This window comes from Anabas testudineus, chromosome 21, assembly GCF_900324465.2.
Source record: "Anabas testudineus chromosome 21, fAnaTes1.2, whole genome shotgun sequence".
NCBI lineage: Eukaryota > Metazoa > Chordata > Actinopteri > Anabantiformes > Anabantidae > Anabas > Anabas testudineus.
Window position 1 is genome coordinate 8,748,790 of NC_046629.1, and position 23,160 is coordinate 8,771,949.

General features: G+C 38.2%; 1 protein-coding gene across 3 annotated transcripts in view; it reads left to right on the forward strand.

Annotated features, from left to right (window-relative positions):
• Positions 1–2,364: 2,364 nt before the first annotated feature.
• Positions 2,365–23,160, forward strand: part of LOC113173105 (target of Nesh-SH3) — a 41,542-nt gene continuing 20,746 nt past the window's right edge. For 2 of the 3 annotated variants that reach the window (XM_026376407.1, XM_026376408.1), the window contains exon 1: positions 17,353–17,663. In XM_026376407.1, the coding sequence (XP_026232192.1) occupies positions 17,558–17,663 (106 nt within the window). In that variant the 5' untranslated portion in view covers positions 17,353–17,557. Of the gene's footprint in view, positions 2,404–17,352; positions 17,664–23,160 lie in introns of those variants that run through there. The other variant, XM_026376405.1, reaches the window with a different exon arrangement.

Sequence of the window (23,160 nt, forward strand, 5' to 3'; positions counted from 1 at the left end):
TATCTTTTTTTTTTACTGATAATTGTTGCAGCTTTGTGAACAGTGCTCCCATATCGTGCGGCTGTGTAACAAAGTAATAAAAAAGTGTAACATGATCAAAAATAAAATGCTTTATATAAAATGTACAGTGTTTTAATATAAAAACTCTACTTCTACTGCATATACTTATTATGGTACATCATCTGCTGTACATACTTGTTACTTTTATATCAATTATGCATCTAATATTATTACATATTATAGTTGATTTCTAGTCAAGTCAGCAATAACCCATGATTTAACCCCTGAACGAAACCCTAAACCTAATCCTAGCCTCTGACCCACTGAACATGCATTTCAACTTCTGAAGAGTGAATTAAAGCGAGAGAAACAACATCTAAAGGAGGCTGCAGACAAAGCTTAAAGTTATAATAAATTTACGCAGTATTCACACAGAGCTATTTAAGTATCAGATGTATATATTCCTTCCAACACTGTGCACATAAGAAGAGTCTAGACAGTCTTAGAATAACTAATGTATTGGCTTCTTGGATTATAGGCTCATTTGTGGATATGACACATTCTTAAAAAAACTATACACCAGTAATCATCCTGCGTCACAGGCATATTAATGTGTCGGGATCTGGCAGTTTAATTTGACGTCTATGCAAAAGCACAGGACGTTGTGTTAACATTGGCCTAGTGAAACAGTTCAATTATGAAAACGTGTCACCGTACTGCCTACAAAGAATTGAATCCAGCTGACCCTTTTTCTTTTAATTTGGTGTGGTTTGGTGAGATCAGTGGTTGTGTTGGTGGCCAATGATGGTGTCATTTAATTTTATTTAGTATTAGAAATTCAAAATAGCTAGGGGGATTTAGCAGAAGGGTGTATATCTCCATGTTAAATGCTGATGTTGAATGAAGAATGACAGGCAGCAACAAGTGGCTCTGTACTGGCCCAGTTTAGACTGTTTACCAGTATGAAGTTAGAGTCACTTCATTGCAGGACAGTGGAAAAGACCACATATAGGAGGAAAGCATTACTGCACGCTGACAGATTGGCATGTAATGTTTTCATGCTGGAGGCTAATTTGAGAAAGAGGAACAGATGAGGGGTCTCAGTAATGAAGGTTGTTCCTGACCAGATGGTTTCATGTTTGCCCGTGTGAGAAAAACCATCTGCCTCCACCTACAGAGCTCCACTTTCTGCATGCCAAATTGGTGGGTGCATAATGTTTGACAGTGCCTGCACAGCTAGTCTAAGCAAGAAAAGTGAAAACTCATTCAGCTAATGTGTTTCTCTCAGTTTCTCTCTTTTTAGTTTTGGTTAAACAGACCTCACTGTAGTGTGATAATAATGAAACACTGTAATGACAATGATCTTGGTGTTCATTTTCTTTCTTTAATTCTATAGCCCCCTAGTGGAAAAAGGGGACATGGCATTAACAATACCTCACACAGCAGCAAAATCTGTGGTTTAGTTTCAGATCAACCAATCCAATAATCGATTGAGAAGTATTTTTTATTTTTGAATTTTTATTAAAAGTATGTGTACAAGCTGTACAACAGTTTAAATGTAAGTCTTGTATTAAAGTATTGACAGTAATACCTGTCAATACTTTTAAGTTCAAAAGTATTGACAGGTATTATTATTATTATTATTATTTAGTTTTTGTTTTACAGAAAAAGCTATACCTATCAATGATACTAATAACAATCACAGAATATTGAAAAATCTAAACAAAACAAACAAACTACTGAAACCTGTGGTGAAGTATGTATAGTAAAGAGTATATTTATGTAAATTTACACATATTTGTAAAGTAATATAGCCTTGCTGTCAGATAAAAAGTAAAATAGGCCTATTTTCCCTAAAATGTAGAAGTATGTGAAGTAGCATTACATTTAAAAGCTTAGGTAAATGACCCCAACAACTGTACATGCTGTACTTAGCGTTAGTTTTTATTATTATTTGTATTTTCTTTTTATTATCTTATATAATTTTATCACCACTAATTGCTACAGCTCTAAAAAATTACAATTGAAGTTTTCTCAAATGAGTGAAACAGCGCCACCCCTGTAAGCGTGGTTAAACGTCCACCTGTATGTGGTCAAACATGGTACTGCAGGTTTAGACGTCAATCAAGGTGAGAGCAGGTGAAGTTAGCATCCTTTGATTAAAAATGGTTCCCTATCAAAAACTCAGATGTGGTTAAATGGAGACGTCGTTGGATAAAAAAACATGTGAAGCTTGTCTGTCTTGAAGGAAATATAAGAAAGTAGCAACTTGATTAAAGTTAACTAAGACACTTAGCTTAATTTCCAGCGGTGCTAATGATATTAGCTCCAGTTGTTTCGACTAGCTAGCTAGCAGTGATGGATTTCTGGGACATAAACGACACTTCACCTCCAGCAAACACAGTAAGTTGGACTTCGACTTAGTCTTTACACGTCAAATGTGTGTGAGAACATCTATTAAGTATAGGAAATACATTTTGAGAAGCACTAAAGAATAGAGGAGGATTAAATAACATTGTGTTGGATGCTACATCAGTCACATGCAGACACTTAAAAGAATCCCAGCTTGTAAAGTGATAAGTTATAGGACCATGGAACTGCACAGCTGTCTCTTCAACAGCATGTAATTATACTGATAAGCCTGCATGTGCTATTTGATATCTCAGTAGTCTGCAGGTAATCCCCTCATGTCTGTAGTGTCTTATAAAAGTCAGTTGATTTATGAGCAGATTAATGACATGAAGTGCAGTCCTCACCCACTGGCAGAGAAACCATGTTTAGAGTTTATCTCCTTTGCAAGAGTGTGGAATCCCTTTAGTGGATTTTTTAACAGGTTTTAGAAATGCAGCTTAAAGGTGAGCAATATAGACTTAAAACTGTAACATCATATTTTATTATATTTTTGCAGTAACAATATAAATGATGATATGACAACAGTAGAATCGGACAGACAGGATTTTTTTTTTCTCAATTTCCCTGCAAACTATGATCAAAGAAAATAAGCGTACCAAAAAATCTAAACAAATCAAACCAATTAAGTAACTAAAATAAAATATGAATTTCCTTCACATCAGTATGTGTGGTCTACATTTGATCATTTACCTTAATTCCTCCTGCACAGGTCTTTCACTGTGCTTGTTGAGATGCCCACATTATATAACATATGTCAACACGTCATCATGAAATTGTAATATTGATATGTAAATGCATAATTTTTCAACTCTTGCTAGCAATGGTGCTGAAGATTAAGGATCACAGCAGCGTCTGACATTTATGTTTAACTTTGCATAGTTTGTTGTGCAACCTAATGCATGTAGCATGATGAAACTGAAAAGGGGTTTCTGATTTTTTTTTCCCAAGTCGAACACAAAATGTGATTCACAGAGCAGATGGCTGCAGTAGACACTAAAGGAGTCCAATAAGTCTTGCTAAGTAGTTATTATGGGCCCAGAATCAGGGGATATTGATAAACTTAAGCCTGTTTCTTGGCAAAGTGGAGCATTTGGACTTGTCTATCGTATAATTCATACTGGTATTGGTGGCATAGTAGCACCCAAGGTTGACATGTTAACACCTACAAGTTATACAGACCTCTGGAGACACATTTAGCCCAATAAAGTGTTGATTTCAACTTGCAGTTGCTTGAGCCCATTTTTCAGCCTGCTTCTACTTCTCATCCCCAAATCCCATTCAAAGCATAATTTCAGTGTTTTGGCAATTAGAAATGATGTATTGGAGTTTGTGATAGTTAGATTCCTTCCTCTTACTTGGCGGTTGTTGCCAAGGGCTTCTCTCTCTGTTACTGTGAGACTTGGTGGTTTGTGAGGTAACCTCTCGAAGCGTGATTTATACCACACAGATGTTCGGGGATGAGCTGGGAAATGGTGTGAGTGTGTCTTTATGATGAGTGTAGTGCCATTAGCTGCGATACAAAGCTGTCCAAAGCAGTGAGCAGGGGAAACACTCAAGGTCCTGTGGCGCTGTAATGAAAGGAGATTCTTAACTCTTCTTTTTTTTCCTGTTCAGGAGATTTAAGTTCTATCCCCATCAGTCAGAAAAGTCAGATGAGTGGACTTATATTGCATCATATCCAACCTGCTTTGTCATTCTCCCACAGCCCTGTCAGGTGAACTCACGTACCCTTTAACCGACATCACCCATCATGTCCCAAAATTGTTCATTTGAATTGAATTGATTTTAAACAGCATTGTGTTTAACACTATTATTGTATAAATGTTTACATTGCTATTATTTTTTATGCACTAGAACTGTCAATATTATTGATGATTAGGTTATTCACATTTGCCATTGCAGTATGTTTGGCTATTATATCATGTATCTCCTAATTTTAGCTATTTCAGCAAGTTGTTTTTGTCTGTTTCAACCATTTATCAAGGCCTGGCAACTGCACATGTACCCCTTGTTGGGAATCAGTGTTATACCTCCTATGCATCAAAATATGATGTTTGTGGTACACTACCCATCAAAAAAAAAAAAAAAAACATCTGGATGTAACTAAACAAATAGCAAAGAGCCGCCCACTGGATAGTTACTGCATAGATGATTATGTTTCATCTGACAACAGTCAACTGACGCAGTGAGTAGCTTCGCATTTCGTAAACAACCATGACTGAAGACACATTCTGTGCTTGTGGAAAAGATGTTTATCTGAAATTAAAATCAAATTATTGGCATCAAGCAAAGAAAACATCCAAGGAGATTGATAAAAACTGGGTTAAGAACTGTCCAATGAAAGAAGGTCATGTGGTCTAACCCTAGTGCCTACTGTACAAGCCTGTGGGGGCAGTACTATGATCTGGGCTTGCAATGTTGGTCAAGTGTAGGTTAAGAAGTCTAGGTTGGTATTTAAAATGTCCACACTGAAAGAGGTTTAAAGTCCAAAACAGCACTTATTTAGCATTCTTTTTTAATCAGGGTAAGATTTAGTCCATGTTTTTTGGCAGCACCAATAACCAGTTGGCTCTTAATCAGCAAGTATCAGTTGGATGTTTGGCACTGGTTATCCATCTGTTTTGGTGATTGTTGTTGTGTTGTTCAAACACTTAGTTATACTCTGGGACAGTCCTTATGAAAACTCACTTTGATGTGATGATGCATTTATTCTGAGTGACATAAAAATGCAAAATGAATATTAGTTTCTTTTTTCCAATTATGTTCCTTTGCTATTATATGGGTGTAATGGAGCATTTGCTCTGTTACAATATTTATAACTATGGTGGAACAGCTAAATCAAGAGTGTGAAAACCATGATCTCAGCTGTCTTGTTCCAGACCTTCTGTCAGCAGAGTCCTCAAATTGGGCAGGAAGGAACAGATAGTTCCTAGCTGGGGATGGATGTGTTAGGGGAATCTCCTTCGTCATATATCAGATAATAGTGAGGGATAGGTATGGCTCTTCTTCATTGGAAAGAAGCTGTTCACATATCCGTCGAGCTCACAAACCATTGTCATTCATATTGGCTTTTACTGGCTACAGTGTTAAATCTAGGCAGTAAACAATGAGCTCTTACTCCCCTGTGATAAATTAACTGTTTATGACGATTTTACGATTTTACATTAATGGCTTTGCGACATTATAAGTGATCATGGAGAGGGTTTTTTTGCTGTTTTGGTTGCATAACAATCTGTTTCATGTTCACTGCTAATGAGGGACGACTGTTGTGTCACAGAGGATAAGACAGGCTCCTGGAAAAATGTAGATCAAAAAAAGTCATAAACATCCCTCTTTATTTTCTTTGGTTGGCTTTGTGTGTGGAATAACAAACCTTAATAATTTCCAAGTGTACACTCACTGTTACATTGCAGTGCCTAAAATACGATTTAATATGACTGGACTGTTGCTGCTGGAGCTGCGGTTTACCATATTGACCCAAATGTTGGACTATTGACCTTGACAATTTGTGCAAAACAATAGAGTTGTTGCACTAGCTTCTACAGCTTTACAGATCTCATAGCAGATTTTTCACCACCATATAGAGGCTGAGACACAGAGACAAGATGTTATTTGTGGAGCTCCTGAAACCAAATGAATGTGGGAAGACGATTAGGCAACAATTCAGAATGGACGTAAAAGGAAAACCTAAACGGATAATTACTTGATCTCAAACTGAAAGATAAACTGTACATAATTTCTCTGTACAGGTACTTTAGATGGGTTTGTCCTCTCGTCTTGTGTTGAATGGACAATTCGAAATAAGAAATAAGGAAACAACAATATGAGAATGTTACAAATGGTTATAGGATTTTTGAGGTTTCCTCGCTACTGGACAAGTTTTACTTCTGCTTTTCCATCCTTTCAGGTTTTTAACCCCAAGTGGGTCTTGTGTGTACTTGTGTATGTATGTGACTGTTGGGCTGCTGGCATTAGGTCTGTATTAGGAAGCATTGTAAGAAGCAAGTAGCGAAAGATTACTAAAATCCCCCTGAGGACCTCTACTCATGTGGACAGAGGAGCTGGAGTTTCTAATTTAAGTCAGCAGAAAACGGTAGCAGAGTAACTGGGCTGTTAATCTTCAAAAAGTTAAGAAGTTAATACTTCTACTGTTAGAGCAGTGCTACTAAGCTTTCACTCAGCTTTCTCTAATTATTCCAAACATTTGTTGGAATTCAATTTATTGCTTTGTATTCTTGTGACTTTGCTACTCAATTGTACATGTGATGCTTTTAGTTAGACAGGCTTTGATGAGGCTTTTTAATCCCTCTGGACATTTTTGTTGGTCTTTTTTTAAATATGAGTGTTGGGACGTGGCTACTGGTACTGCTCTGTGGCAAAAATAATAAAAATAGTTGTTGACAGTAAGTTTTATTGTTCTCACAGCGTTTTAACAGTTTGGTTTGCTTGGTTTTTAAGAGAGAGAGAGAGGGTTTAGCTTGAATAGGAGTAGGTAAAATAGTTTTAAAACACAAAACAAAAGAGCAGATATAGTAGTCTGAAGATGACTAAAACAGTGTTTGATGACCAAAAATAAGAGTGCCACAATTATAAATCAGTTAAACTTACACAGTAACTATCACAACTATCAGATTCTTCACACGATTAGTAGATAGTAGAGTATGTTGATATATTTTACGTATTTAATGAAGTAGTCCCACATTTTCTAACATATTTTGAAAGTACCTACAAAACAAAACAAGAAATCTAAGCTAACCTATGTTCATTACATATACAATATAGTATTGGGTGCAAAAGTAGTTGCATGAAGCATCCATTTCGGTTTAGTTTTAAGATCAGAATCTGCCCTGTTCTCATCATGAAATAACGAGCCAACTGCTGGTCTTAGCAGTGCTGATATTTTTTGGTTTCTAGCCAATAGTAAGAGTTGTTTCTGACATTCATGTGGAAACCAGATGGTTCTTTGCCCAGACAAGTCTGCCAAGGCCTTAACCAGTATGTGTAATCAAGAGACTGTGGCTTACACACCAACCTGTCAGCTGAAGATAAACAACCTCATACTGTATGTGGTTCCATGAAACACCATTCATTTGTCCTGATTGTCCTTTACTCACTGAGTTTTGTGGATCTTTTTAATTGCACACTATGTAGTGTAAAAAGGTGAAAGGTGCCCTCACGCCGCTGTCTTCTGGGACTGTAATCCAGTGCTGAGGCAAGCACAGTATGTACTATCTCTGTGTGTCTATGTTTGCATGCCTCTGGGTATGGGTATGGTGTGTGCATAGTCGACCAGGTGGATTAAGGAATGTTATGGAAAATGAAAAAGGTCTGTGAGGGAGACAGACCAGTTCGGGTGGCTGTGGCATTTGGAAGCAGAAGCAGTTTTTCCAGTCTGTCCATTGTTTTCCTGCTGGTCACCTGCTCACAATTAGACCTGGATGTCTTCCTCTTCTCTCCTTTTATGGCAGGAGCAATCACCGTCCAGACGGAGCCTCTCTCACACATGTCAAGGTCTGGAAGCAGAGCAGTAAAAGAAAGCTCAGACTATTTTAGTGTTATGGTTTCACTATGAAAATACAGTATTTTATTTATTTATATATATATATATATATATATATATATATATATATATATATATATATATTCCAGAAGACACATTACCGTATGTAAGAGTATGTGCATAAGAAAGTATTCATTTCAACTGGTCATCATTTGGATGACTTTTAACTCAACACATAAAATCACTGACTTGTGATTACACTTGAACATTAGCCTTGTGACTTGGAATGACGTGATATTAGAGGTGTAACAAATCTCCAAATCCGCCGTCGGCTTTATACCTTTAGTCTTAATTAATACATTTTGAAATGTTCTGGTTGTTGTAGCTTTTGTCAAGTGTTTGTAAAACAGCAGTAAATGGTGCATTTGTGGACACTTTGTTGAGTTGGACATGTTTTCACCCAGTTTTTGATATTTTATATTAAAGATCATTTGAGTTGTTGACCTTGTTGGTTCAGCTTTGCATAGAAAATACAAATCCACGTTATCATACAGGAAATAAATACATTCATATATCTTATTGGAATAGTTAAATAGTTGCAGATACACTTATAATAGACTCTAGAGGTCAGCCCAACTGTCCGACAGATACCTCAGCAGGTACTACCTGTAGTTGGCTCTTTCAAATCTTCTTTTCAGGGTTTGGAAACTATTTTAATGGGAAACACAGAGATGTATTAAAAAAAAAAGAAAAATGGAGCTAGACCTTCATCTTCTCCATACCCAATTAGATGCTGGCCTGTTTCTTTTAGGAATCTTTCAGCAGGCTGTTGGGGAATCAAAGCTTATTTCACCAGGAGCACATCTCCTCTCCTCCACAAAGAATATTATATGTACTGAGAGAAACAGATAGGTGGGGAAACAATAAATAACTTCCGAGCCTAGATATGACATGCCAGTCATAACAGCTTGTTTGGTAATGAAGTTAGGTATTATGTAATAATTGCTCCTGGTAAATTGCTGGATAATGCTCTCATTTGTGTCCAATTAAACGCAATCAGGCATTAGCACGGTCATTAGAGACCTGGCCCAGCTTGCTGCCGTGGAGAATACATCTCCCACATGCTACTCATAATGTCAGGTTATCTCCAGTTCATTGTGGATCTTCAGGCGTGTCTCCATTCACTTCTATTTTTTTTTTTGTTGGCTCTTTCCTGGAAGCAATTGTGCACGTTTAGGTGAGGTCAGGGTTTGTCTCAGGGTTGTCTGATGGTTTTCACTTGTGTTCTCTTCTTCTTGACAAAGGGTAACATATGTCGTTGTGATTGTGTTCGTAAACAACATTGTTGGAATACAAAACCCACACAACAAACAGTAGGTAAATGTGCTTGCAATCACTTCTATGTGTATGTGATTTTATTTGCTTTTTCACTATTAAAACTGCTATTAATATGTATTGGCCATCAGTCCCTGTTTTGGTGGCATTGGTTGCATACTAGTTTATTCAAAGTGCAACAAGAAACATTTTAAACAAAAACACTAAAAATTATTGATTAAACACCCAATAATAACTGAAATAATAAGCTAAGTGAATCTCAAGCAAATAGAGTTTTTCTAGCAAAGTGTAACTGGAAGAAAGGAAAATCAGTATTAAAAATAACCTCATGACGCCTTAGAAAATGGAAAGTAAAACACTCAGTGTGATTTATATTTAATGGACTAAAACATTGAAAACCATTGGCATGTTGTTTGCTTAATAATAAACCAAGTAATAGTAAATGCCGTCTCCTTTAGCTCTCTTTTCTGAGCTGCATGAGGTAGGGTAGCTTAAACCTGTAGTCTTTAAATGTCTAATGGATCTTTGGAGAATGGTTAAATTCATGTCAATTGTTGCAGGAAGGTGATGATAGTAACTTATGAATACATGTCAAATATTTTCCAAATGCTACGAGTCACACACATTATATTGTTTTGAAGCCAGTTCATTCCCCAGCTTGGACCATTTCTAATCCTCCCCCGCAGAGCAGAAAATCCATTCTCCGTGTGAGTCCAAGTGAATGACAGTGGAGTGTTTTTGTCATTAAAGGATATTGAAAACATAGTAAACAACCACATACTACTGGCTCATGAGTTTCTCCCTGACAGTGGGGGGACATCCCTCTGCACCAGGAATTCTGCTTTAAGCAACATTTTTGCTTAACTACATCATCAGCTGCTCTTTTCACTTCACATGCAGCTCCTGAGGACGCACAGTGTGTTTTAACTTAAGACAAGACGCAGCAATGTCTGTGTTGATTGGTTTTATTACATCCAGACCTCTGTCTGCATACAGTGTGTCCTGAGTTTTAGAGGGTATCTGGAAACAAATCCCATTTAATTCTTGTACCTGCTGCTAATAATAATAATAATAATAATAATCCAGTTGTCATATAAACTGGATACTATCTCTTGGATACAGCTTTATTCCTGTTGTTTTTTTATTGCTCTTTCACTATTAACAGGTGGACCATAAACTGTTGTCAAAGAAATCCAGAGTGTCAGCTCTTGTCCTCTCTCTCCTTTTTCCAGTCCCATCAGCTGAAAGTAATATAATAAATATTTCCTGCAGTCTCTTAACTAAAAGACTCACATTAGTCAAACTTATTTAGAAAAGAAATTGTTTGCAATTTGTCTGTTGTACAGATTTTTATCAGAAATTAGGATTCAGCTTTGACCTACTGTACTCGCTGTAGCATATTTCCTTTGGCATGAGGGATTAGGACTGATATTTTGTTGCACCCATTTTGGTATTCGCTTCAAATAAACATGTTCTGTTGACTTATTTCCAGCTTGTAAGTTGTGTTTCCATGTCTCTTCTTGAATAACCTAAGTGCAGTGGTATTGTTATTATTAGATAGGACCCAAGTCAGCATATAAGTCAGCATATAAGATTATATGCCTCTGTGTTTACATTGAGCACAGTTGTTTTTCTCTAGTTATTCCTTTATGCAGCTTAAACAGCCTCATTCTTTGTCTTTTCTTCTTTGGTTCCCTCAATTCATCATTTTCTGAATATCTTGCCAGCGCATGATCCACTCTTTGACATGAAGACAAATAGATGAAACTCTGCTAAGACACCTGTTGAGAGTTATCCGTGTCTGCTGTGAGGTCGAACAAGGACTGCAGTGTCCAAAAAGTGCCTCTTACTTCATCATCTGTCACATGTTGACTTACTCTGGTCTCTATCCAGTTACATTTTTCATTGGAAGAGTCCTTTTTAGTACTTTACAGTCCAGATCATTTAAGAGACAAATGAAGGGATAGAAAAATGGAAAGCAGGAGCGATTTGTTTCTCTAGAAAGTGTCACACTGACGATTTCTAGGCTGTTACGTCATTTACTGTAAGCTTTGGTGTTTGTATTATGTTTGGTTACTGTGAAGGCATTTGATATGTGATGTGGAGTGTGTGGTTATTTTCCGTAGTCCAGTGCACTGGCACACAATTAGCTCTCACCTGCTGAGTCAGGCTACACTAAATATCTTCAAATCTCTTCTGTCTTCCCCCATTTTTTTCTCCAGAGCTTCTCTTAGTCTTATCCCATGGTTTATTTGTCTTAATCACCCAAAGGAACAAAAACGGAGAGGAGACCAAAGAAGGCTTTAGCACAATCACATCACCGCGCCAGGAAAACAAACTCAGTTCAATTAGAGGTTTCTTCTCTTTTCTTTTCTTTTCTTTTCTTTTCTTTTCTTTTGTCAGTCAACTTCTGTCCAAGTTGCTCAACTTCATAATTTATTTTCCCCTTTGTCAAGTAACTGGCCTTACACTGTGTCAGGATGGCTTTCGATTAGCTTAGCATGGGGCCGTATGTCACTGTAATAGAAAGAAAACATAAAAAATACATTTAGCCTTAAATTTTAGTGCCAAAATATTCAATCGACATTCACATTCACAAAGTTCGCTCATTTGTTTTTTTGGTGCGACGGCAGTTGCTAGCTGTTATCTCAGCTGTACTGATACTGATGAGTGAAGCTGTAGACCTCCTTCTCTTGGGGGTAATCGCTTTGAGTGATCCATTTCACTCTCCTGCAGTCATATGATGCATTGTTAATATAAAAAACATTTATTATAGTAGCTTTAAAACCTAGACATGAGAGTGACAGTCTTATCATCAACTCTTGATTAGCAAAAATGATTTCTAATTTTAAATGGAAAGATGTGTACAGAGGAATGTTTGCATCTATAACACATTTGTGCAGTGTTTTTATACTGCGGTAGCAGAGGAGAAAGTGTGTTTAAAGTGGGACTTTTATGAGCCTGATGTGTGTTTTTGTATTGCCATATCAGAGCCAGATTCTTACTTTATGCTTGTGGATTTGTCTTGTATTCTATCTGCTGTCAGATCTAAGCTGCAGGCCTTATCCTCCCATGTAATGTGGTTATTTATCTTTCAGATGGAGGATCCATCCCAGCACTCACGTACATAAAATATGCACACTTGCACAGAGACAGTGTGCACCCAAGTACACACAAACATAGGCGCACAAAATGAGAACCACATTGAGCTCCTTTCTCCTCTCTGAGACAAATTTAGATTGGATGAGTTATATCTGTATCTTTTCCTCTGTCCTCTAGTCCCTCTAAATCCTTCTGCTTCATCATCCACATCACTGCTGTCCCCCATGGCTTTCCAGAGAAATAGATTTACTGATTGCCACATTGCAGTTGGCAACAACACTAGCTTGTCTATCAAACATAGTCATTGTGTGGTTATGTGTCTCATATTCAGTACAGAATCACAGGCCCTCGTCAGTGGTGTAAATGTGAACATTTTGAAAATACTGATCAAACATAGTGTGTTCTGTAGCTTTTGGATTTTTCAAAGATCTTCAGCAGATGTGGGACAATGACTTACACTCGTTCACCTGTTTGTGTGAGTGTGTGGGAGTATGTGGAGTTTTAACATTGTGTACCTGTTGAGCAACGACTGTTACAGTAATCAGCGTTCAAGATATTCTCAGGGCTGGTCACGCTACGTGATACTGTGATTTTGAAATTTATGACTTAATATTATTATCACAGAGCAAAGATGAAGAACATTGTGCACAACCAAACACAACAAAAAAATTGACTTGGGATCTGTATAACCAAAGTCAGCTGTGGAGAATTCCTTCAGTCTCATGGTTGACTCATTTAAACTTTTCAGTGAGTATCGATTCACTACCTGTAATCACAACTTTAAACACAATCTTCTCTAATCAATCTTTTAATGAACAATTCCAAAGCCCTAATTTTTTATTTAATCTAAAAAATTTACATTTTTGAATCAACCCACCCTGTAATTTGTTTATGTACTGTACAGTAATTTATGAATACGTTTGGGAATATGTGTACAATTTAGTTTTTGGTGCTTAAGCCTTTAATGATGTAAGGAACCTGATGAGGTAATTACACACAACCACCTTTGTCTATTGTCACTCACTGTTGCTGAACCATGAAACTGAATGTCATGCATTTTCCTCTTATGCTGATGCGTGACAGTTGCAAGCCCTCTTTTTGTGTTTTTGTTTGTCGGCAGCATAGAAAGAGATACAAACTTTTCCACTTTTCTACAGAATGCACAGCAGAGCACGCAACATAATCTGACTTCTGGCACTCACATCTTGACAGGCACATAATAAATGTAAAACAGTTTATTAGATCAGAAGTTGGTGACACTCGGTTAACAAATGTATGAGTGTAGAGGTTATAATGGAGAAACGTATTGATATAGTGATGACAGAAAGCTCTTATGTGTTGTGGCATGAAGAAGAGTATGAGAAGTATGACTGTCTTTTTATGACTGCAACATTTTCATCCTCGGACTGCTCTGTCCTGGTATGGAACACTAACTTAATAAGCCTCTCCTTTTATGTCATCAGCAGATTGGCAAAAAGGCAGTGGAAAAAAATTCAAATTATTGTCTTTTTCCATACTCAAAATTACAACCAGTGGAGCCGAGGAAACTTGCACACTTGACTGAGCTGTGAAAGACCTTTTGCTCTTGGCCACAGCAGCAAGCATTTTCCAATTGTCTGCACCTACTACAGGGAAGAAATTGAGAAGGGCGCAGAAATTTAGTTTCATATTGGGAAGGGTTTTGTTGAGGCCTTTGCAGAGTGGTTTTCCACCTGAGTAAAGGTGATTTTTCTTTAGGGAGCATGGTGGCTGTTGGATGTGGATCAGTATCAACAACTTTATGGAAACTGACTTAAACATAAACTTCAATGTTAGATGGCTCCACCTTTTGGTACCCATCCCTGGGACAGTTTTCCAGCTGCGTGGCACATGTTGGCAGGTGTGGCTGATGATGTGTTGAAAAGTAATAAGAATAAGGTGAGGAGAACGAATGACACATCGGTGATGACAAAAGCAGAGTGGGAACGGCTCACCTGACCACTTCTCCTCTGTCTGTTGCATCCTCCACAAACCCTGTGGGATGAAAGAGCACCTGGAAAGCTTATGGTTGTCAAAAGGCTAGCATTCCTTGCTACTTGTGGCTGTGTCTTTTGTCAGACAAACACTGGCAAGAAACAGTGTCAGATGTTTGTAAATTCCACACCTTATGCATTTAACTTAACTTTTTATTTTGTCACCATGAAATATATCTGTAGGTATTTCCGTCTCAGCTGCAGAAGAGTGTCTGAGTTCCCATTTTGTGTCTACGTGTTTATTCTGTTTGAATTAACTAGCTAGTACAAAACTCATGCGTAGGAAAATGAAACAAAGCCAAAGTAAAGGCTGAGTTCTTGTGAACTCTAGCCACAGATTTTATTAAGGACAAAATGTTTCTGTCGTTGCTCTTTGACCAGCACATGTTGGCCAGTGTTTAGGGGTTCAGGTTGTTCTTTAAAGGGTCAAACTGTTCAGGCTGAGTTACGGCTCATCTGGCTTTGGAAGAAGTACAACAGATAAAATGCTTGAAGCATGAAATACACTTTGCATAAATGGTTTTAAACTACACAAGCATCAGGCAACCTCTTACTAAACCAGAAAATTATTGATTTTGAATCAGTATTATAAACAGTAATAATACCCGGCTCAATAGAAGACAAATGAAAGTCTACTTTGGACTGCTGAAAGGTCACACAGTGCTTAGAGAGAGGAACACATTTCAAAGGCCTGCAGGATGTCACATCTACTAACACAGATTAGATCAGGTAGAGAGTTCAAGGCCAATTATTTCTTCAAGTACAGTAGATCTTACTATTGATGCAACCCAGACTGCGTTCCACAAGGAGAGGAAATGGGTTAAAAAAGCAATGAGGGAAAATGACAGTAGTGAGGTGATGGAAATTACTGTGAGTGGGAGAAAGAGGAGGAAGAATTGAGGAAGATATGTTGGGGAGGAAATGATTAGTTGTAAAATGGGAAGGAGTTTTATGGATGACTAAAATACAGTGGTACATTTGCACAAGGCAGCTACTTCCAGTATAAAAAGCTCCAAAAAGCTACTAGATACTACCTGCTCAAGGCAAAACGGTGAAGGATTTAACAGCTAAAGAGCCAGATATTTCCCCAGGGCTTGACAGAGACCATAACTGGAGATAAAAGATAGTGGCTATTGGACTTAGTTTTGCCTCACTTTTGTGACGGAAACACAACTCCAAATGCACTTCTCCCAGTTGAGCACTTATCTCCCATGCACAGACAAACAAATTGCATCTGCAAAGTGGGTTAAGTCAAACTGGTTACACTCCAAAAAAAAAACTGTGTACAGTCTGTGATTAATCTGTGTTTAATGGTTCTGGCGTGTTGAAGGCTGGGGTTCCACCACAACAATCTGCTCAGGGACTTCCTTAGGAGACACACCTCCCGTAGCGCACGTCATAATTTCCTGTCTCGTGTGATGACATGTGGGATAGAATCAACTGCAAGGCAGGGTGAAGATATTGGAAATTGCACACAAGCACGTGCAAGCAGACATGTGTGCCCCTTGTGCGCACACACACACACACACACACACACACACACACACACACACTTTGTGTCCTTGAGGCCCAGTTCTGGCTGTTAGTGTTGGCTGACCAGCGTAAATACTGTCTCAAGGAAACGCACATACATTTGCACACAAAAATGGATGAAAAAAATTACCTCATTGGCTGTAAACAATGATATGCTGTGAGGTTGACTTCAGTGAAAGCATTTCGTGCAGTGTTGTCATCACGTGTCTGAGGTGGACCAGAACTTCTTCTCTGAATGTGCGACACATGGGCGTAAATAGCAGGAGTTTTTTTTATCAGCCTATCTGTGGTGCACATGATGTCAGTCTGTTTTCAGCCATTGCCAGAAAATATATTTATAGATGGGATAATGAGAAAAATTGTTTCCACGGAAAGTTATGGCAGCCATAACACATACTGTCACAAGTTTTGCATACCCAAGGCTTATATGATTGACCCCAGTGTGTGTCTGTGTTTATATCACGTGTCGACTCCAGTCTGGAAGCGCACTCATGCTATGGTGGCTCTGTGTGTGTCCAAAAGTTGTTGCTCTGTAACTGTTCATTTCAGGAATTAGACTTGTCCTTAAGGGTCAGTTTAGGATCTTGTTTAGGTGAGATTGAGTTAGGAAATGGCATAATTAATGGAATGAAAAGTGGAACAAACAATAAAGTGTTTTGTGACATTTTATTGCGCAAGCAACAACACCTTCTAGTTATTACAGTGTCTCTACAGTGCAGTGCATTTTATGTCTAATGCTGGCTTTAATGATGTTCTGGATATATATACTTATTATTAATATCCCTGCATGATTCTCACATAAGCATTTTCTGATGGTTTGTGCAGTGTGCAGTGTCTTTAAGATGTCACATACCTGCAGCCCAATATTCATTAGACTTTAAGTTTGTATTGATCAAATGTGTACCTCATCATGTATGTTCATTGTGAGCACACTGGGCCAGTACAGCAGGTAGTGGTAAGTGTCAGTCAGAATGATGGACTGACATTTCGAAGACCAGAATTTCACATCTATAGTATCCTTAACGATGTATCATGTGTTTAATTTGCCTAACCACACAGCTGTAAGACTGGATACTGTTAGAACCATTCATACATGGATTAGTAGACCCTATCACTTTATTATCAAAACCAGATTCTTGTAAACATAGTCAGTGTGAGTGAAAAAGAAAGCAAAAATGAAATAAATAATAAAAAGTGTCAAAAGGCCTCAGCAAATGAAAAGCAGGACACACGAGACTAAGCAGAGACAAAAGCAAACAGGAAAAAAAGATCGAGGAGGGTGGGAATCTTGGAGAAAACTTTTACTTCTTTTCCAGAGAAAGAGAGATGTGAGATGGAGAATGAGTGAAAGGAAAGGAGAGTGGGTGTGTTCAGCACTGTGTGTCCCCTCCCTCTGTTGTAGAAGTATAGATTGGGGTAGGGGCAGCCTCTTGCATCTAGTCCAGTCCAGAGAGCTGCACTAGTCCTGAGAATCACTAGCTCAGAGAAGTAGTCCAGCCACTCCACAAACATTTAGCTCGACTCCTGCAGCTGCAGCACACGCTACACTTGTCATTGCTAAAGAGTTAACGCAGACTGACCGCTTGATAATTCTGTGTCTGTGTTGTGCAGTCAGATCGCAGCGGCTCGTTACACCTGAGACTCGCAGTTGGTGACAGTGACGATGATGAGGATGCAGCAGCAATCACATGGCTTTCTGGTCGTTCTCCTCATGGTCTTCATTGCTGGGATAGTTCTGTCGGGCCCCTCAACTCTCCGCAGGAGCAGAGGTAAGTGGTGATGCTCACATTAGTCTTATATCTAACACTTTTAATTGCATATCAAGTGACATATTTTCTTGGACGAGTACTTGGTCATCGTGATCTCTGTTTGTGTGGGTCCTCTCACTGTTAAAACTTTTGCTCTTTCTATGAATCTGAACAAAGTGAACATCAGTGATTGTTTTGCTATGTCAGCCCTAAGATGCACTGATGACTTTTCCATGGTTTCACTTTGCTGTCTATCAAACACATGCTATGATTGGCTGGGAAAGACAATATGTCATCGTTAGTGAGATGGATATTTATTTCAAGGGTAAATGACAAGAGCAAAGACTTTGCAACCATACTGACACAAAGATTTACTGCACTCTGAGTGACAGATTAGTTTTATCATATTATTTATAACCAAGGAAAGTTTAAAGTTGTTGCTTGTAAAAATGAAAATTAAATATTTTTCCCAGATGCACATACATACACATACACTGTTGTTTAAAGTGAGTAAAATATTCAGTTAAGTAAAGGCAACAAGCTATTTTTCCTCTTTTATACTGGACACCATATCTGCTTGCATACCTTTATTATTAGATACATGATTATCACATTTGGCTTTAATGTAGCTCTACCCTGTGTTTTCCACAGACTTGTTTTCTGTATCCAGGAAAGAAAACCAAACTGCCTTAGACAGATGCAGTGCACAAGTACAGTGAAGACAAGAGTCAATCTTTGAGTTATTTACTAAATGTTAGTCATCAATTTTGTTGCTTAAATTGTTGAAACTATTTTGTTCTTGTACTTGATGATAAAAAGCAATACATACAGTATTGTCTCTCTTAAAGCACCTAAATAGATTCAGTAGTTGGTCACTGTGGTTTAATAAGGAAAAATCTGATTTCCCCTGTGATTCACCTGTCAGGCTTTCAAAGTGCCTTGATTAGAAACCGCGTGAGCACTGCTTTTTAACATTTTTTTATGCAGTGCCTGCGGTTTATCCACATTGCCCTGAAATGAGCTGCTCAGGCAAACAAAATGAAGTAGGTCAGTTGCTGTTTCCAGATTTTAATGAAGTGTTTCCCAGGTGGGGGTCAGGGGTTAGGCTTGGAGACAGGCTGGCAGGATGGCTTTACTGGAACGATGCCCATCAATCTGAAAAAGCTGGCTAATTAGGTTAATTTATTGCTTCGGGCAAAATATGTTTTATTGTTTCATTCGGTCTCATTAAGATGGAACTAACCACCTGAAGAGAGGTTTTCAAATTAAACACAGACAGTGCAGTACAGCACTGTGCTTGGTCTGTGATCACTTCATTATATAAAACATTAACAAACGTTGTGTTGTTGTGGATTTCATCAATAGAAGATAACCACCGTCAAAGCACTCACACCACTTAGCTCCTTGTGTTGTTTTCTTTTCTAACTTGCCATAAAAACATCATTTCAATAAGTAGATCACAGTGTATTCTGTTTGATTAGGATTCTTGCATTCAAGGAAAACAGCTGATTTTCCACAAACATTTTCCACATTATCTCATTATCCCACTGCTGTATCAGTGCACACACACGCACACACACACACACACACACACACACACACACACACACACACAGACAGACACACACTGATACTAACTTAATTTAGCTTTCCGTCTCTAAGCCTATATTTTGAAGCCATTCTTGTGAGTTAAACCCAGGTACCTTTTTGAAGACTAATGGTAGTAAAAGTAAATTGAAGTGAGCAGACTGGACTCAGTATAAGCAAAGTGGAAAAGGCTGCTTCCAGTGTGTAATGTGCTGGCTGAACTTGGCTTGCAGACAAATCTCAGTGTGCAGCTTTGGGAGTTAGATAAAAGGAGCTGAGAGTGTTTTCGCTTTGGAAGGAGAGTTAAATGTCTGTATCTCTGTTCTTCTTGGATCAAGTCCATAGTTTCAGAATGAAACATGCTGTAGAAAAATCAGATTGCTTTTTGCTATCAGTGATATAATAGCACAATACACTGGTATCAAAGTTGACAGATCTATGCCCAATTGTTTACTATTTAAAATAACCAAAGTAAATGCATTGTATGTGGGACAATATCTGAAGGAGTTGAATTTCTTGTAAAACAAGACATGACTAAAAACCCATGTGAGGAAAACTTATATCCTGAGAATTACAGCACAGCCAGACAAAACATGGCCTCATGTCATGTAGAATTAAATGAAAGGGAAATGTGGGAGGAGAAAGGAAGGTAACAGAAATTACAGGACAAGACAGATTAATTAATTAATTAATTAAAGATGGCTGCTGGCACATATAGGACAGAAGAGATTGAGTAAAGGAGAAGAATGATAGGATGGAGAAGTGCCACAGTGGAAGGGGAAAACAGCTGTTGCTCTGCTGAATTTGACGGGGGGAGATATAGTGTGAGAGCGCAGAGACCTGCATGGAAGCAGCCAAACTTGGGGGGATGTGGGAGTACAATACTAGGCATGGCTCTTTCCTGCTGGGCTGCAAGGTGAGGACTAGGAAATGTGATTGCTCCAGAAAAAGATGGTTACAGTAGATATTTTGAGGAATGAGTTACCCTCGTCTGCAGGTTTGAGGTATTCCCATTAGAGCCAATGTAGTCAATTAAATAGTTTCAAACCCTCTCCACTGAAGCTGGCTCGAGGCTCAGAGATATTTTCACACTTCATTGCCTTTGACGATGACTGTTTTACTAAGAGCCATAAAACATCTGTCTCTGTCTCCACTGTGTGGGAAGCCAAGTCCTCACTACCTCTTGTCTTTCAGGACAGAAACCTGAGAGGCTAAAATACTGTACGCCAGAGATGCATAAAATCACCCTGAGACCTGAATGCAGAGTGACCTGTGTGTATGTGTGATGGGAAGTGTACAGTCATTGGTTGTGTAGAGGGGGGTGTAGTTCAGTATGAAAAATTGAAACACCCTCTTGGTAAGGGGATTTGCAGTCTGTAAAGCTCAGCTGCCCAAGACAAACTGTCACTTCCATTTACCAAAACTACCACATTCATTTCAACAAAGGGCAGAAAAGTAATTTTCTATTGCATATTTTAAAAACAAAATGTGCCTTGTAGGCCTGCTTTTAGTATTGCTTCAGTGATATGTATTTCATTAGTTAACACATCAGCCTCTATGGAAAAGTCTTATTATGATCTCAGTGTTTTTGTTCTTAATGTTTTCTCTCATGCAGTTCTCCTCATCTCTGCTAAAAGAGGGGAGACGATGGAGAATAAGAGCTGCCAATGGTGGAAATCTGTTGTTTGATAATGTCAAGCAATAAATCAGAGTGTGTTGACGCCAGAAGTGCACATACGATACAGATGCGTGTTCAGTTTTCATTTTCAAACATGCATAAAAATATCATGTTGCACTGCAGTTCATTTAAAATGACCAGCATGTGTAATGCTGACCTACTCCCTTTCCTAATGGATCATCCATTATTACAGATAAACTATGATAGCTTTTTGCCTGAGTTCAGATTGAGTCTTCAGTTTGAGGGTGTTTCTTTTTTGCAGGCCAGCAGGATTACATCGTCAGGCTATTTGTCCAGAACATGGTGGTGAAATGTTTATTGAATGATGTGGCATTGTTTATTGCTTAATCTGGTGTGCTTGTTGGAGGCCTGCCACTATTATGATTGACTCACTTATGCAATAATTGTTCATAAATGTTTTCTGCATGAGGAGAGCATGCATGATTATCATGTTTTAATTGAATATAAAATGAATTGTCACCCCAGTCATGAGGGGAATGTTGGCGAAGCAGCCTCCAAAATGTGTAACCAACTCTTCATAATACACACATAAACTTATTTCAGGCATAGCATGGTTTATTCTGCTGCTCTGAATATTTCCCTGTGATTGGTTATAAACATTAAAGAGAAGTTGACCCCTGGGCACATTGTCAGATTGAGAGAGCCACAAAAGAAACTAGACTAGGTAGTCTAGACTAGGCTAAGTCTGTTTGTGGTCATTCTTCACGTTTTTTGGCATCTCTGTTGTCATTTTGTCTCTTTGTGGTTGTTTTTTCATCTGTTTCATTTGTTTTGTCTCCATTTGTGAACATTTTGGGCCTCTTAGCAGTCATCTGTGGGATGGTTGATTAGCTGTTTGTGGTTATTTGATCTCTTCATGAACATTTTGTAGCTCTATGTAGATTTGTTTTTACTTCTGTAGTCATATTGGGGCTCTTTGTAGAGTTTTATCAACTGTCCAACAGAACAGTTCAGTAGGCTTGTTCAGTAATTAAGTGTATGATTGTGGATTTCATTATTCTTACATGTCTTTTGGTGAGGCTGTACATCCTCAGTGATCTCTTGTGTTTGACAGGGTCAGAGTCATAAGCAGAGCAGCCCTCAGGAAGAGGATTCAAATAATCTATCATAATTTCCTCACTATGCATCCACACAGACACTCTGTGCCTTAGCATTATATTTCTGGCTAGCTAATTGTCAGTAGTTTCCTTTGTACTGTAGTTGATTGATCACCAGTTTTGTGACTGGACCCTTTCCTAAAGCTTTATGCATTTCACTCTGGAAATACTGGTAAGTATTAACAGTCCCTAAGTGGTGCGTGTGCCAAGTGGCCAGGCTTTGGATGGATTGTCGTTGGATTGAGGCAATGTTTGCTTGTACTCAAGTTTAAAATACGCTGCCAGAAATTTCCTTATGCTTCATACACTAGTCACTCTTACTTGGAGCCAATCTCACTCATGTTTTATCGGAAATATTGATGAGAAAATCAAAACAAATCCAGTTTTGATAGGAAACACATAGCTGGAAAAGCATGAGCATATTTTTTAAACACAGGGCTTCCCCCTTTTTCACTGTCAGTGTCTGTCTGGCAGCTGCTGGTGATATTCCTCCTGAAAAGTTCCACTATTTCATTTAATGCTATAAATATGAGCCAAGGACATGGGCTGTGGAGAGACTAGTACAAGTCATAATCAATGCAGAAAGTCTGTTTAAGCCATGAATACTATACAAAGGTGGCATATAGGTTGTTAAAAAGATCAGAATTACAGTTTAATAAAATGGTAAATTAGACAAACCTAAATTTATTTTGGTCTTTACTGCCAACCATCACCGAGGCCTGAATTGTTGTGATTATTTAATGTTTTACACGTGCACTGTCCAACTGTCAATCAGAAGTCATGCTCCTGGCCTAGCTGCACTTTTTTTTTCTTATGTTTATCACCATGCCTGTTACAGATTTGCAAATTGTTTGCATACCCAGTTTTTGGCTAGTTTTGAAGGCTACATGGCAGAGGCAAAGATTGAGAGATAAAAATAACAAAAATTCTTCCATGCATTTTTCTTACTTAGACTTAGACCAGTCAAATGCTTCACTATCATGCTGCCTGGCTTCATGCATTTAGATAAAAAGAGGTTAACAGTGGTTAGCTATAATCGTTTGAGTGTGTTTAGTTGGCAATAGTTAAGTAAATTACATAGAGCTTTTTGATGAATGGTGAAGACTATCACCCAATTGTTCAGAAGGTTTACCCC